General features: G+C 54.1%; 2 protein-coding genes across 8 annotated transcripts; one reads left to right on the top strand and one right to left on the bottom strand.

The window, feature by feature from the left end:
- The first annotated feature begins 2 nt into the window (after positions 1-2).
- SAPCD1 (suppressor APC domain containing 1) lies at positions 3-2,338 on the top strand. 2 transcript variants are annotated; one of them, NM_001082467.1, is made up of 5 exons: positions 24-393; positions 621-761; positions 1,258-1,353; positions 1,533-1,622; positions 1,711-2,338. In NM_001082467.1, the coding sequence occupies exons 1-5, from the start codon at positions 280-282 to the stop codon at positions 1,804-1,806; spliced, it is 537 nt and encodes a 178-aa protein (NP_001075936.1). In that variant the 5' UTR covers positions 24-279; the 3' UTR covers positions 1,807-2,338. The 2 variants fall into 2 exon arrangements, with proteins under 2 accessions (XP_024839530.1, NP_001075936.1); XM_024983762.2 differs by lacking the exon at positions 1,533-1,622 and having other exon boundaries at positions 3-393; positions 1,711-1,937.
- Positions 2,248-11,706, bottom strand: VWA7 (von Willebrand factor A domain containing 7). 6 transcript variants are annotated; one of them, XM_059880246.1, is made up of 17 exons: positions 11,483-11,706; positions 10,948-11,196; positions 10,344-10,625; positions 9,749-9,845; positions 9,029-9,139; positions 8,372-8,567; positions 8,088-8,257; positions 6,222-6,334; positions 5,831-5,947; positions 5,294-5,479; positions 4,687-4,819; positions 4,220-4,567; positions 4,021-4,089; positions 3,606-3,907; positions 3,389-3,528; positions 3,026-3,200; positions 2,248-2,923 (listed from the first exon to the last, which is right to left on the bottom strand). In XM_059880246.1, the coding sequence occupies exons 2-17, from the start codon at positions 11,179-11,181 to the stop codon at positions 2,750-2,752; spliced, it is 2,847 nt and encodes a 948-aa protein (XP_059736229.1). In that variant the 5' UTR covers positions 11,182-11,196; positions 11,483-11,706; the 3' UTR covers positions 2,248-2,749.
- Between the last annotated feature and the right edge of the window lie 7 nt (positions 11,707-11,713).

Here is an 11,713-nt window from a genome sequence, read left to right as displayed (position 1 = left end):
TAAATACAGTATCACTGCTGGAGGGAGGCCTCGGGCTCTACCAGGGGGACTTTATGAGAATCAGCCACTGCATCAGGCCCTACGAAAACAGATGAGGAAAAAGACAGAAGCCCAAGATGTTCTTTTCCTTCAAAGTAGGAACACCCTGGCCTCAGACAGACCCAGCTGGAAGGGCTCTAAGAGGCTGAAAGACTAGGCAGGACCAGTACAAGGCTGGGGGAAAGGGAGGGCCCAGCCCTGCACCAGTGGGCGTGGCTCCACCCTTCCCACCTCAGAGCCATGGGGAGCCAGGGTCCCGGTGGGTGGCCCCTGGTGCAAGCCCCCTACACGGTTCTGTTGCTGCCACTGGAGACAAGCCGCCAAGACCCAGGGGCCCGGAGCTTCTTCCTCTGGGTGAGTATCAGTCCCACAGGAAATCCTGGGGAAGCCCATCTCCCTAGATTAGTCTCCTACAGTCCCCGTCAATTTTGAGGACGCACAGCTCCAGCCCCCTGCTTTCACTCGCCCTGCAGGTCCCCAGTAGCCAGTTTGGACTCACAGTCAGTGACCAGACAGTGAAGCCAAGCATGGCCCATCACCCTGCTATAGAGTGAGTCAGCCTTTGCTCCTTGCCTTTTCAGCTGCAGAGGATGCAGGCACTGGAGCGGGAGCAGGACGCCCTTTGGCAGGGGCTGGAGCTGCTGGAGCATAGCCAGGCCTGGTATCAGGGCCGTCTGAGGGAGGCTCAGCAACAGCAGCTGCACGTGGGGGCCCTTGGTGAGGTATGGGGCTGACCCAAGGGGTGGGGGGGCAGGGGTTACAGGGGTGGGTGGACACAGCCTGACACCATCCCGGAAAGGCAAGAGTTAATGGACAGGGATCAAGAATGGGAAGCAGCATTGTAACGACAGGATGCCCCCAAGTGTTAGGTCGGTGTTCATAGTTGGGCCTAGAGAAGGCTGGTTGGCATTCTATTCAGAGGGACACAATTTGAATCTCTCTGTGGAGCTGGGGGAGTGGCCTGGATTGTTCGAATGAGCTGGGATGGGCAGGGAGGATCCATAAAGAATAGAGAAGTGGGGACTATGGCGTTTGAGGGGCTGAAGAACTGGACTGTTACAGAGATGAAGCAGAGAATACTGGAATTGCCCACCTGCCTGGCAGGGAACTGGACTGAGGGGCCTGGATGGAGGAGAGGAATGGCCTGCAGTGGCAGGAGAAGAGTGGCAGATGGAGCTCAAGTTTCACTATGTTGTCTGCCTCCAATTCCTCCTCTAGAATTTTCTAACAGATTTACACTCAGAGCCCCGTGGCCCCCAGTTAGCCCAGATTCAGAGAGTGAACATCTGCTTGCAGAATCTGCTTCAGGGGAAGGTGAGTTTATTGTTGTTTTTTTTTTTTTTTTCTAATTTTATTTTATTTTTAAACTTTACATAATTGTATTAGTTTTGCCAAATATCAAAATGAATATTAGTTTAGACTTTTGGGAAATGGGGATGAAGAAGGGACTTGGGGTCAGCACTGGTCTAACAAAACATCGCATTTCCCCCCAGTTCTTCCCACATCCCCCAAACAAAGCTAGTTCCTGCACCACCCAGGACTGGAAGGGAAGGCCAAGGAAACAGGACATGTGGCGGCAACAGGTGGGTGGGGGTGGGGCAGGAGCCCTGGCCAGCCGGCTGTGGGGGTGAGGAACACAGATGTCCAGACTGTCTCTCTCCTCTTCTCCAGGAGATGTCAAGGCAGCAGAAAGGAGGCATTCAGCCAACAGGGGAGATGGCTCAGCCAGGCTGCCCCCATGGACGGAGGGGCCCTACCCGTGTCTAAAGGTTCCTGTGGTCCCCTCAGTCATGCTGATGAGACTGAGAGAACCCCTAGCCTCCTTATTCTGACTCAACAACTAAATCGCTCTGGGTGGCAGGTCAACTGAAATCCAAATATACCGGTGTAAAGTTTTTTCTCTGCTCCTGAAAACTTCCATTTTATCTTTTTTGCTATTTCATGCTCTCACTCTTCCTATGCATGCATGCTCAGTTGCTTCAGTCATGTCTGACCCTTTGCAAGCCCACCAGGCTCCTCTGTTCATGGGATTCTCCAGGCAAGAATACCTGCGTGGGTTGCCATGCCCTTCTCCAGGGAATCTTCCTGACTCGGGATAGAACCCATGCTTCTTACGTCTCCTGCATTGGTTCTTTACCACTAGCACCCACCTGAGAACCCCCCTACTCTTTCTGATACAATGTACATAAGTGATCTTTCTCTGAAATCTCTCTGGGGAGAAGACATGTTTATTGGCATTGTCCTTCAATTTTAAATACAAAAATAAAATAGAAGCCTCTCCAGAATTTCAAAAATAAAATAGGAGCATCTCCAGAATGTCAATAAAGGCAATTCTATAAATAACACTTTGGGTAGGAGGTGGGGAACCCACCTCCCCACTTCCAGTCTTAGTTACTGTCCCAGATATCTTCCCTTCCACCTGCGCTTGGGAGAGAGCATGAATAAGTAGTGGAGTAAAGATGCTGCAGAGAAAGAGAAAGCAACTTTCTCCAAAAATGAATCTGTTTTTTTCTCCCCTACCCCCACAAGGGTTAGGGAAAGTGCATTGTGGGAAATTCATTGCCCTCTATCCCAGTCTTGGAAAAAAAGGCAAGTGGATGAGAAGGAAAACTTGTATCCCACCTGGAGAGGTAGAGGCCCCTCCTGTCTTCTCATCAGTGGGCAAGATGGTGCACAGCGCTGGAGACCCTTCCCTCCAGGGGCTGCTGCATCACCAGGGGCCCAGGCCGAGCAGAAGCAGCATCACCCCAAATGTGGTCCACCAGGGGTTGCCCACCAGCCCGCCCCCAGCCCCACCCTGAGTGACTGAGGTGAAAAAATGGAAGGCAGGGCGTGAGGTGTTGAGGACCGGGTCAGTCGAGTAGGCGGGAGCAGGGAGCTGGTCCTGGGGAGAATTAGAGACTGTCAGGGTGGTTGCCCCCAGATTAATCCCGCACCACTCTCCCCTTACCCTGCCTCTCCTGCAATGGAAAGTGGGGGCACTCACCTGCGGGGCGGGGGCCTGCACCAGGAGCCGGAGGAAGGCATGGGTCGGGGGCATCGTGCTGGCTTCTCCATTCTTTGCAGTCACCGTCACCATCACCACAGAGTCGGAGGCGGCTGTGTCTGGTACCTCCAGCCACAGGCGCCCCCAGGCGGACTCGTTCTGTTCCAGGTGAACCCTGGGGAGTGGATGCCACCATCTGGCTTCAGCCACAGGCTCTGAATAGCTGGGAGCCAAGGGGAGGTGGGGAGGGGAGCGAGGAATCTGAGCTCCCATCCCAAAGGGCCAGAGGAGCACCTACCAGATCCCATGCCCAGGCACAGAAAGATGGGACCAGAAGGGAGCAGGAGGTTTCAGGGACTTCACCTGGAGAGGTTGGAGGTGAGGGCGAAACTGGGTTTGGCAGACGTTCTAAGATGGAGATCCTGAGGGCCAGAAAAGCTGGCGATGCGGAGGCTAAGCGGGGCCGTGGTGCCTGGTGCCAGGAAACCCCGGGGACCGCTGAGCTGCGGAGGAGGGCTGGTCAGGGGAGGAGCAGGCCGAGTTCCCTCCAGCCCCAGCCACACCTTCCGCAGCCTCTCACCTCCAGCAGGACCGGAACTACAGCACAGGGCTGGGGGGCCACCCGGTGCAGGCCCCGTCCCACTCCGTCCTGGCCAACCAGCTCCAGGGAGAAGGGTCCCGAGGTGGACAGAAGGGTGGGCGGCAGCGAGGCAGCAAGGAGACCTCGTTCTGGGGGTCCCCTGGGCTCCAGAGGCACCTGGCCCAGTTCAGCACCCTGCGGGACCCCTCGGAGGACCACATGGGAGAAGTGCGGCAGAGGGCCTCCAGGGCCTCCTCTGGAGCCCAGCCCTGTCACTTCTACCAGCAGCTGGGTCTGGAGACCTGGATAGAGGGGAGGAGGGGAGAACAGAGATGGGCGTGAGACAGGGAGAAAAACATGAACGGCTTTGAATAGTGGTTAGCTCTGGGCCATGTGGATGGGGCAATGGGGTTACCTCTAGTGGGTACTGATGGGCAGGGCCAGCAGCAAGTTCTGGGATGCTGGAAATGTTCCATAGCTTGAGCTGAGTGATGGTTATTAATATATAAAATCCACCTAGCCTGTACACTTAAGTTTAGTGCACCTTGTTAAATGTTGTAACTCAATAAAAAATTATATATATACACACAAGTTAGGGGTGGGGCTAGATGTACCTGCAACTGGTTGAGTCAGGGGGTAGAGCCCAGGGTGGGGTCCATCCTCCATGGGGATCCCAAAGTGGAAGAGGAAGTCCAGGGAGGTCTGGGCTGAAGGAGGTTGAAGGCAGTCAGAGACCCTCCCGCGATGAATGTGACTGATATTGCTCTCTGGTCTCCCCATCCCTTTCCCAGGAATATCATCCTTCTTACCTTGCACTCTCACCCGGGGGGTACCCTTGGCTGTGACTTGGATCTCCCAGGTTCCTGACTGTGGAGGGTCATTCACTCTCACCATCCAGAACCGCCCAAAGCGGTGAGTGTGACCTAGAGGCCCCTCACCTTCCTCCTGGCCCTGGGAGACCCCTAGGTGGGTATGGGTGATGAGAGATTGGCACAGGAGAATTCCTTTCTTTTCATACATTACCCCTCCTTATTCGGCCTCTTATTCTTCCCACTGCCTTGAGACACACACAGGGAAGTACCTGCAGGGTTTCTGATCCAGAAACTGCTGACCTCCCCGTGGATCCGGACTGTGACCTTCTGGAGCAGTCCATCCACTCTGAACACAAGTGGCCTCTCAGCCACCACAACACGGGGCTCCAGGGGAAGGGTCACCTTGAGGGGGCAGGACCGAAAAATGGGGGAGAAGATAAGACTATGGGATGAGGTGGGAACAAAGGCAGGAGAGAGAAAGGTAGAGACAGAAAGAAACGAAGGAACACGTGGAGAAGGGATCCCAGTGAGAGAGGAGGAGCAGGGGTGGAGCTATGGTCAATGACAAAGTTGGAGGCAAGGGATTAAGGATGAGGCAACCACCTTCTGCCCCCCCCCCCCCATAAGAGATGGCAGGACTTGCTAGAGGAGCCGTGAGGACAGAATACTGGAGGTCAAGACTGGGTGGGGAGGTAGTACTAATATGGAAGGAGCAGGATAGAAGAGGGTAGCCGTGGATCTCAGAGGGAGAGAAACTTCCTTCCCACCCTTCTGCCTGGATTGGCAACTCAGCAAAGAGAACCATTCTTAACGAGAAAGAGAAATGCGGTGTCGCCCGTCCCCTCAGTTCTCAGCTGAGCCTCCACACATACTCACAAGGTCAGCTATACTGTCCCCAACAATGGCCGCCACATCCTGAATGTACTGGTCTTCGGTGAAAATCACTTCTCCTCCTGAGGCCAGGGCCACTGCCTCATATGGCTCAAAACGCAGAGGGGACAAGACCTCACGCCGGGCCCGGCCCTGAGCCCTAGATGGGTCCTCAGTTACCAGGAATGTAACCTGTGTCCGGAAGAGAGGCCAGTACTTGAGGTTTCTACTTGCTATGTACCATTGTAACCAAGGATCTCCTGTGCTCAAGCTCTGTACAGAGCTGACCATTGGTGATAAATTCTGTCTACCCTCTGGCTGCTACAGCATTAAGGGTAGGGCCTCCCATTCTAGTATTGTTAAAGGGGTTTGGAGATGTTACACTCATGAGGCACTTCTCTCCCCTCCAAGCCAAGGCTGGTTTAACCACCCTGGTGTGAGTGTCACCCTTGTAATGAGAGTTGCCCTGGAAACCCCAGGACACATCCTGGAAACCCACATCCCTGGGTACCTAGGGATGAGTCTCCCACCAGTTATGCTCACTCTGCAACGCCGTTCCTGCGTCAGAGATTCCACCCGGTTGGTGAGAAAGGCGTCCTTAGGGGAGGCATCAGTGAAGACAAAAATGTCTGAGAGTGGAGGTGTGTGCAGCAGAGCCAGCTGGCAGGGAGAGAAAAAACTGGTGGTAAAAAATGGCAGCCTTCAATGAAAAATAAATAAATGTTTTTAAAATGGTGGCAGTAGGGGAATGGGCAGAGCAAGGGAAGGCAGAGTAGAAGGCAGTATGGCCCTGAAATCTGGAATGAAACGAGTGAGACCAGGTTCTGAAGATGGGATGGAGGGTGGGTCCCAGGGAAGCTCTAGCTCCCTTGATGGTAAGGCCTGGAGAGCGGGGAGGGGGAGGGAAAGGACGGGGGAGGGGGGGAGAGCAAACCTCCAGGGCTGACAGGCACATCTCTGGCTCATCACCACCTCCCAAGGCATGCATCTCATTGAGCTGTTGCCAGAAGCTGTCAGGGTCACTTGTTGTAAAGACAGGGCCAAACCCTGGGGAATGAGATTTAGAGACTGAGGAGAAGGCTCCTCTCTTGCGGCCATCTCCCCAGTCAAGGGCCATCTCCCCAGTCAAGAGGCCCCACTGTGTTCCTCAGTTGAACTCGTATTGAGATAACAATATTCTTTATATTTATACTGACAGGATAGGACAAGGCAGGGTGTAGGTTCCTCTGGTGGGAAAGTGGACCTCATTTCCTCACAAAATGGTGGTACTTCCTGTGGTCTTGAGTGGGCCCTTTTGGGGTATATGTTTAAATATAAAAACAACTGGTGAAGCAACACGGATGGAACTAGAGATTATCATACTAAGTGAAATAAGTCAAATATCATTGTGATATTCCACTTGTACGTGGAACCTAAAAAAATGATACAAATGAACTTATTTACAAAACAGAAATAGATTCAAGGACATAAAAAACATATTTATGATTAACAAAGGGAAAGGGAGGGATAAATTAGGAGTTTGGGATTAACAGATACACACAACTATATATAAAATAGATAACCAACAAGGACTACTGTATAGCACAGGGAACTAGATTCAATATCTTGTAATAACTTATAATGGGAAGGAACCTAAAAATGACATATATAACTGAATCACTTTGCTGTATATCTGAAACACTGTAAATCAACTATACTTATCAATTACAAAAAAAAAAAACCTGGGTCCTCCATTTCCTCACAGAAAAGCCAGAGAAATAATAGTGCTTACCTCAGAGAAGCCTATTGAGATGACTGAGTTGATTTTGTAAATTTCAGAACAGGGTTTTGACACATAATAAGTGCTAAATTCTTAATTATTCATTTACTCATACCCTTATCAAATATGTGATAAGCTCCTGTTGAATGTCAGTCACCATGAGATTTATATCAGACTCAAACCCGCTCCTTAGGGAAGTTTCAATCCAAATTTTATTTGATGATCATTTCAACCTTGGGAGATAGTCAGGATGAGTACTGACCCATTTTATGAATGATGATGTTGAGGAAGGAGAGGTTAAACAAACAGGCTAAGGACACACAGTAAGATTGGTCAACCCAGGTCAGATAATCTGACTTCTAAGTCAGTGGAGGAAGGAATATGATTTAAGTAGCTGTCTCAGATATTTCACAGAGGCCTGGACACACCAAGTTCCCCATCTTCATCCCAATCTCTGTCACAGGAAATGGAGAGAATTGAAAATGACTTATTAGGATGGACGCCTAACAACTCAGAGGCTGCCTGCCTAAGCACCTGTCATGATTAAACTCCTATGGCAAGTGCTGTCATATTGGAAACAGTGGAAGAAGTGGCTGACAGTTCCCTATATGCACAGCTGCTGCTGCTGCTAAGTTGCTTCAGTCATGTCCAACTCTGTGCGACCCCATAGATGGCAGCCCGCCAGGCTTCCCTGTCCCTGGCATTCTCCAGGCAAGAACAATGGAGTGGGTTGCCATTTCCTTCTCCAATGCATGAAAGTAAAAAGTGAAAGTGAAGTCGCTCAGTCATGTCCAACTCTTCACGACCCCATGGACTGCAGCCTACCGGCTCCTCCATCCATGGGATTTTCCAGGCAAGAGTACTGGAGTGGGGTGCCATTGCCTTCTATGCTATATGCATAGAGGTGCCAATAAAGGACAAGGATCCTAGGAAGTGCCTCCATTCTATTATGGAAGTGAAGCCATGAGGCCCACTTCCCTACCAGTGACATTACCTCTTGCCCTGGACTTGCCTCCACTCTCCTGGCCAGACCATAGTTACCTGGATCATGGAACGGCACCAGGACATACTGAGTGGGCTCCATGGGGGTGCCCCGTCGCTGCTCCACAATGTGACGGGCCTGGATCTTGGCAGCATTGATCTCCTCGCCCATACTGCCTGTGGTATCCAGGACGAAGCTCAGGCTGGAGGCTGGGGTGATGTCCAGCAGCCTGAGAAGCAGGCCAGAGATACGGTGCACGGTCTGCATACTCGTCCCCAGCCCCTGGTTTCTCAGTTCCAGAGCACCTACCTATTAAGGAGCCCAGCTGCAGGAGGCCACTTACCTGGAGAAACCCCTGTCTCCCAGGCGGCTTCGTAAGAGGTTGAAGGCCTGGATGGAGGCCAGAAGAGCCAGTTTTGCAGCCTGGAGGTGCAGCATGTGGTGGGGGGAGAAGCCTGGGGATGTGCTATCCTTGTTGATGCCTCCCCGTGGCGGCTGGGAGCTGCTCTGGTCAAAGTGGCCCCCGTGGCTACATTTCCCTGGGTTGGGGAAACAGATCTGTAGGGTGAAGGTAAAAAACCCACTGCCTTCTAATAAAATGAAGCACTTTCTGACTTGGCCTAACCCTCTCACTCCTCAGGAAAGGATCAGCTGAAAATTAGGACATTTTGCAGAGGGCAAATCTGGAGTAAATCTGGAATGGTTGGTCACCACAGCACATAGTAGATCCCCTGATCCCTCAAGTCGGTCCCCAGAAGCTCCCTCGGCATTGATGTCTTATCATCTCTGTAAGACGCTGTCCCCCCTGCACTCCAACAACCATGGCCACCTCAGTGGGCCTTCAGCCAGCCACCCACCCCCTTCCCAGCATCCTTTCCTTCCAAGAAATGATACCACAGGATTTTAGGACAAGGGCCTACAGGACTGAGGTCCTTAGGGAGAGGGTCAGGGGAGAGGAAGGGACTTCTCCCCTTACTCTTGGGGTCTTCCCATCTGGTACCTGGAGGTTTGGAGGGACGAGTTCCAAAGTAGCCAGAAGTGAGGAGTGTGAAGCCCAGCAAGTTCCCAGGGCAGCTCAACTCCTCACAGTCAGAGCAGGTAGGATCGCCCGCTGGGAAGAGAGCACAGGGTCCAGCACCCATGATTCTGCTGCCCCTGATGTTTATCCCAGTCCACCCAAACTTCTTCAGCTTTTCCTCCCACCTGGAACAAGGTGAAGGCCCACAGGTACCCTTTATGGGTACCTTTCAAGGCTTTCTGAACTAAACCCTGGAGTTCATGGCTGGCAATGAGACTCGATATTTGAGACTGAGAATGTCTAGAAAATCATGCAGACCAGTCCTACGGGGAGTGTACCCTCCATGAGCTGTGGACAGGAAGTGTACTTGTAATAAACAGAAGGCAGCTTCTGGGTCACAGTTCAGTTGGAAGGGGGGGACTGAGAGAAAGAGTCCCCTGCGATCCAGTGCAGGGAGGAAACCTCATGAACGAGAACTCCCTGCAGTCTGCAGAGTGGTCCTGGCTCTGTCCTCCCCTGCGTGATCTTGGGGAAGCCAGCTAATTGACTGGCCTTTGGTTGAACTGAGGGACCTCACAGGCTGTCTCAGATTTGAAGCCATGTCACCTCCTAGTTGACCTCAGGATGTGACCCAGTGGCTGGATGGGCTTAGAGGAGGTGGCTCTGTGGGCTTCCCCCTTACCAGCAGGGGCACAGCTGTACCTTGTGCCAGGCTCCGGAGCTCCTGCCTCGGCCAGAGGAGGTGAGGGTGTGGCTGCTGCCTCCCCAGTTCCACCCAGTTGCTGTGACTGTAGAAATCCTGGTCCCAGGAGAAAGACGGGGAAGAAGCACTAGCTGACTGCTCTTGCGGTCTCCAGCCCTAACTGCCCCTCCTTCCAGTTCCCCAGCCTGAACACCTCCTCCCGCATGGCTGCTCCTCCAGGCACCCTACCTGCCCTCCAGTGCTCTCTCCCTTGCCCGGAATAGAGCTCTGGTGAAGTGGGAGCCTCCCACTGTTTCTTCCCATCTCACTCAGAGCCCAACCTAAGGCCCTTCAGTGGCCTGCACGGCCCACCTCTGGACCTCAGCACCCTCCTCTCACTTGCTTCACTCCAGCCACAAAGGTGTCCTGGCTGTTCCCACAGGAAGCTGCCAATTTGGACTGGTGGGGACTAGGGAATAGCCCCAGGGCCTTGGCAAGCTGGGCCCCAGCCCCTTCTAGAGTTGGGCGGAGGCATGACTAAGAAAGCACCATCCCGGAGTCCAGAAGACTGGAAGCAAAGACCCCTCTGATGACGATCCCCAACTCTGTTCTCACCTGCAGGGCGTGAAGCGCAGCCCCCAGGCGCTGGCGAGCCAGGGTATAGTCAAGGGCTTTGGCCGCCGCCACAGTCTCCCGTAGAGCCTCCACCAGGCGTGTACGGCCCTGGCCCAGCCGCTCGGCATCAAAGTGCAGGTCAGGGTCATTCTTGGAAGTTGGCAGGAAGTCTTGGGCGGCATTGGCACGAGACACCTCTCCTAAGGCTGCTCGGAACCGTCGGGAAGGAGACCCAGGTCCAAAGTAGGCGGCAAAGAGGTCGTCGGCAAGGAGGGTGCGGCCCTGGGAAAGTGGGAGGGGCAGGGGTTCCAGGGAAGCCCCTAGGTTGGGACCATTGCCCACGCTGGCTCGGCTCTAGCGCTCAAGGCTGGATGTGAAAGGAGCTGAGGGTGCTGGGCCCTACCAGGGAAGGGCAGTCCCGGACGTCTGTAGGGAGGGGGACTCCTGACTGTAAGACTAGGACTCCTGTGCACTGTTGCTGCCTGGAGGACAGGAGGGAATGTGTGTGGGGGTCCCTTCTCTTGGCAAGCAGGACCCTCAAGTAGCAGAGGTCCTCGGAATGGGGGAATCTGGCCAGGATGTGACGGGACCCAGGGACGCTCACCAGGAAGTCCTCAAGGCGAAGGGGGGGCCGACCTGGGGGCGGCTGCTCTAGGAAGAGGTGCAGGGTGACGTTGAGCGCCGCCTCCTCGGTCAGGTCCTGGTGGGTGATGGAGCCGGGGGCAGCCAGGAGGCTCCAGATGTTGGGGAAGAAGGCAGATGCAGAAGGCAGCAGCAGCTGCAGCAGCAGCAGCACTGAGGGGCCCAGGTGGCATAGGGGCACGTCCGCGGGGAGCATAGCTAAGACATGGACCTAGGGGACAGAAGGCACTCGAGAGAGGAAAGGAAGCAGCAGAAACTTGGGGCAGGGCTGGCTTTGTCTGTCTCCATGGGCACCTGCTTTGGCCCTTTATCTCCTCGGACTGGCTTCCCCGCCCTCCCCCTTCAATCATTCAGCAAACCTGAGGGCCTATCAGACCAATAGGAACTTACACCTGCTGGGGCGGGGTCTGAGGCTCCTCCCCCAGGACGCCCCTCCCCTCCCCGAAGCGGACGCACCCCCAGGGATTGGAAGTCCCCTCTCTAGGCCTCTCCCCTACCTGGTTGCTGGGTCTCCGGGCAGGATCGCGGGGCCGGGCGTCACAGGGCACTTAGGTCAGAGTTATAATTAACCTAAGGCCTGACTCAGTGGAGGGGGAGGGAGGCCCCGGCAGGGTGGGGGCAAGACAGGCAACCCCTAGCCCCTCTTCTCATGCCTGCCCAGGGCCACAAGCAGCAGCCAGCACCAGGGCGGGCCTCCCTTGGCCGCAGTGCGGAGGTGAATGAAGAGG

This window comes from Bos taurus, chromosome 23, assembly GCF_002263795.3.
Source record: "Bos taurus isolate L1 Dominette 01449 registration number 42190680 breed Hereford chromosome 23, ARS-UCD2.0, whole genome shotgun sequence".
NCBI classification, from domain to species: Eukaryota; Metazoa; Chordata; class Mammalia; order Artiodactyla; family Bovidae; genus Bos; species Bos taurus.
Note: the sequence above shows the minus strand (reverse complement) of the source record. Positions and strands in the feature narration are given on the sequence as shown.

Bases quoted from the DNA above. Each gene is read 5' to 3' on its own strand.
- VWA7 (XM_059880246.1), bottom strand. From the start codon at position 11,181: ATGCTCCCCGCGGACGTGCCCCTATGCCACCTGGGCCCCTCAGTGCTG. The intron at 10,626-10,947 runs GTGAGCGTCCCT...CCACTTTCCCAG, and splicing joins TTCGCCTTGAGGACTTCCTG to GGCCGCACCCTCCTTGCCGA. The intron at 5,480-5,830 runs GTGAGCATAACT...TTCCGGACACAG, and splicing joins CGCAGGAACGGCGTTGCAGA to GTTACATTCCTGGTAACTGA.
- SAPCD1 (NM_001082467.1), top strand. From the start codon at position 280: ATGGGGAGCCAGGGTCCCGGTGGGTGGCCCCTGGTGCAAGCCCCCTAC. The intron at 762-1,257 runs GTATGGGGCTGA...TTCCTCCTCTAG, and splicing joins ACGTGGGGGCCCTTGGTGAG to AATTTTCTAACAGATTTACA. The intron at 1,354-1,532 runs GTGAGTTTATTG...ATTTCCCCCCAG, and splicing joins AGAATCTGCTTCAGGGGAAG to TTCTTCCCACATCCCCCAAA.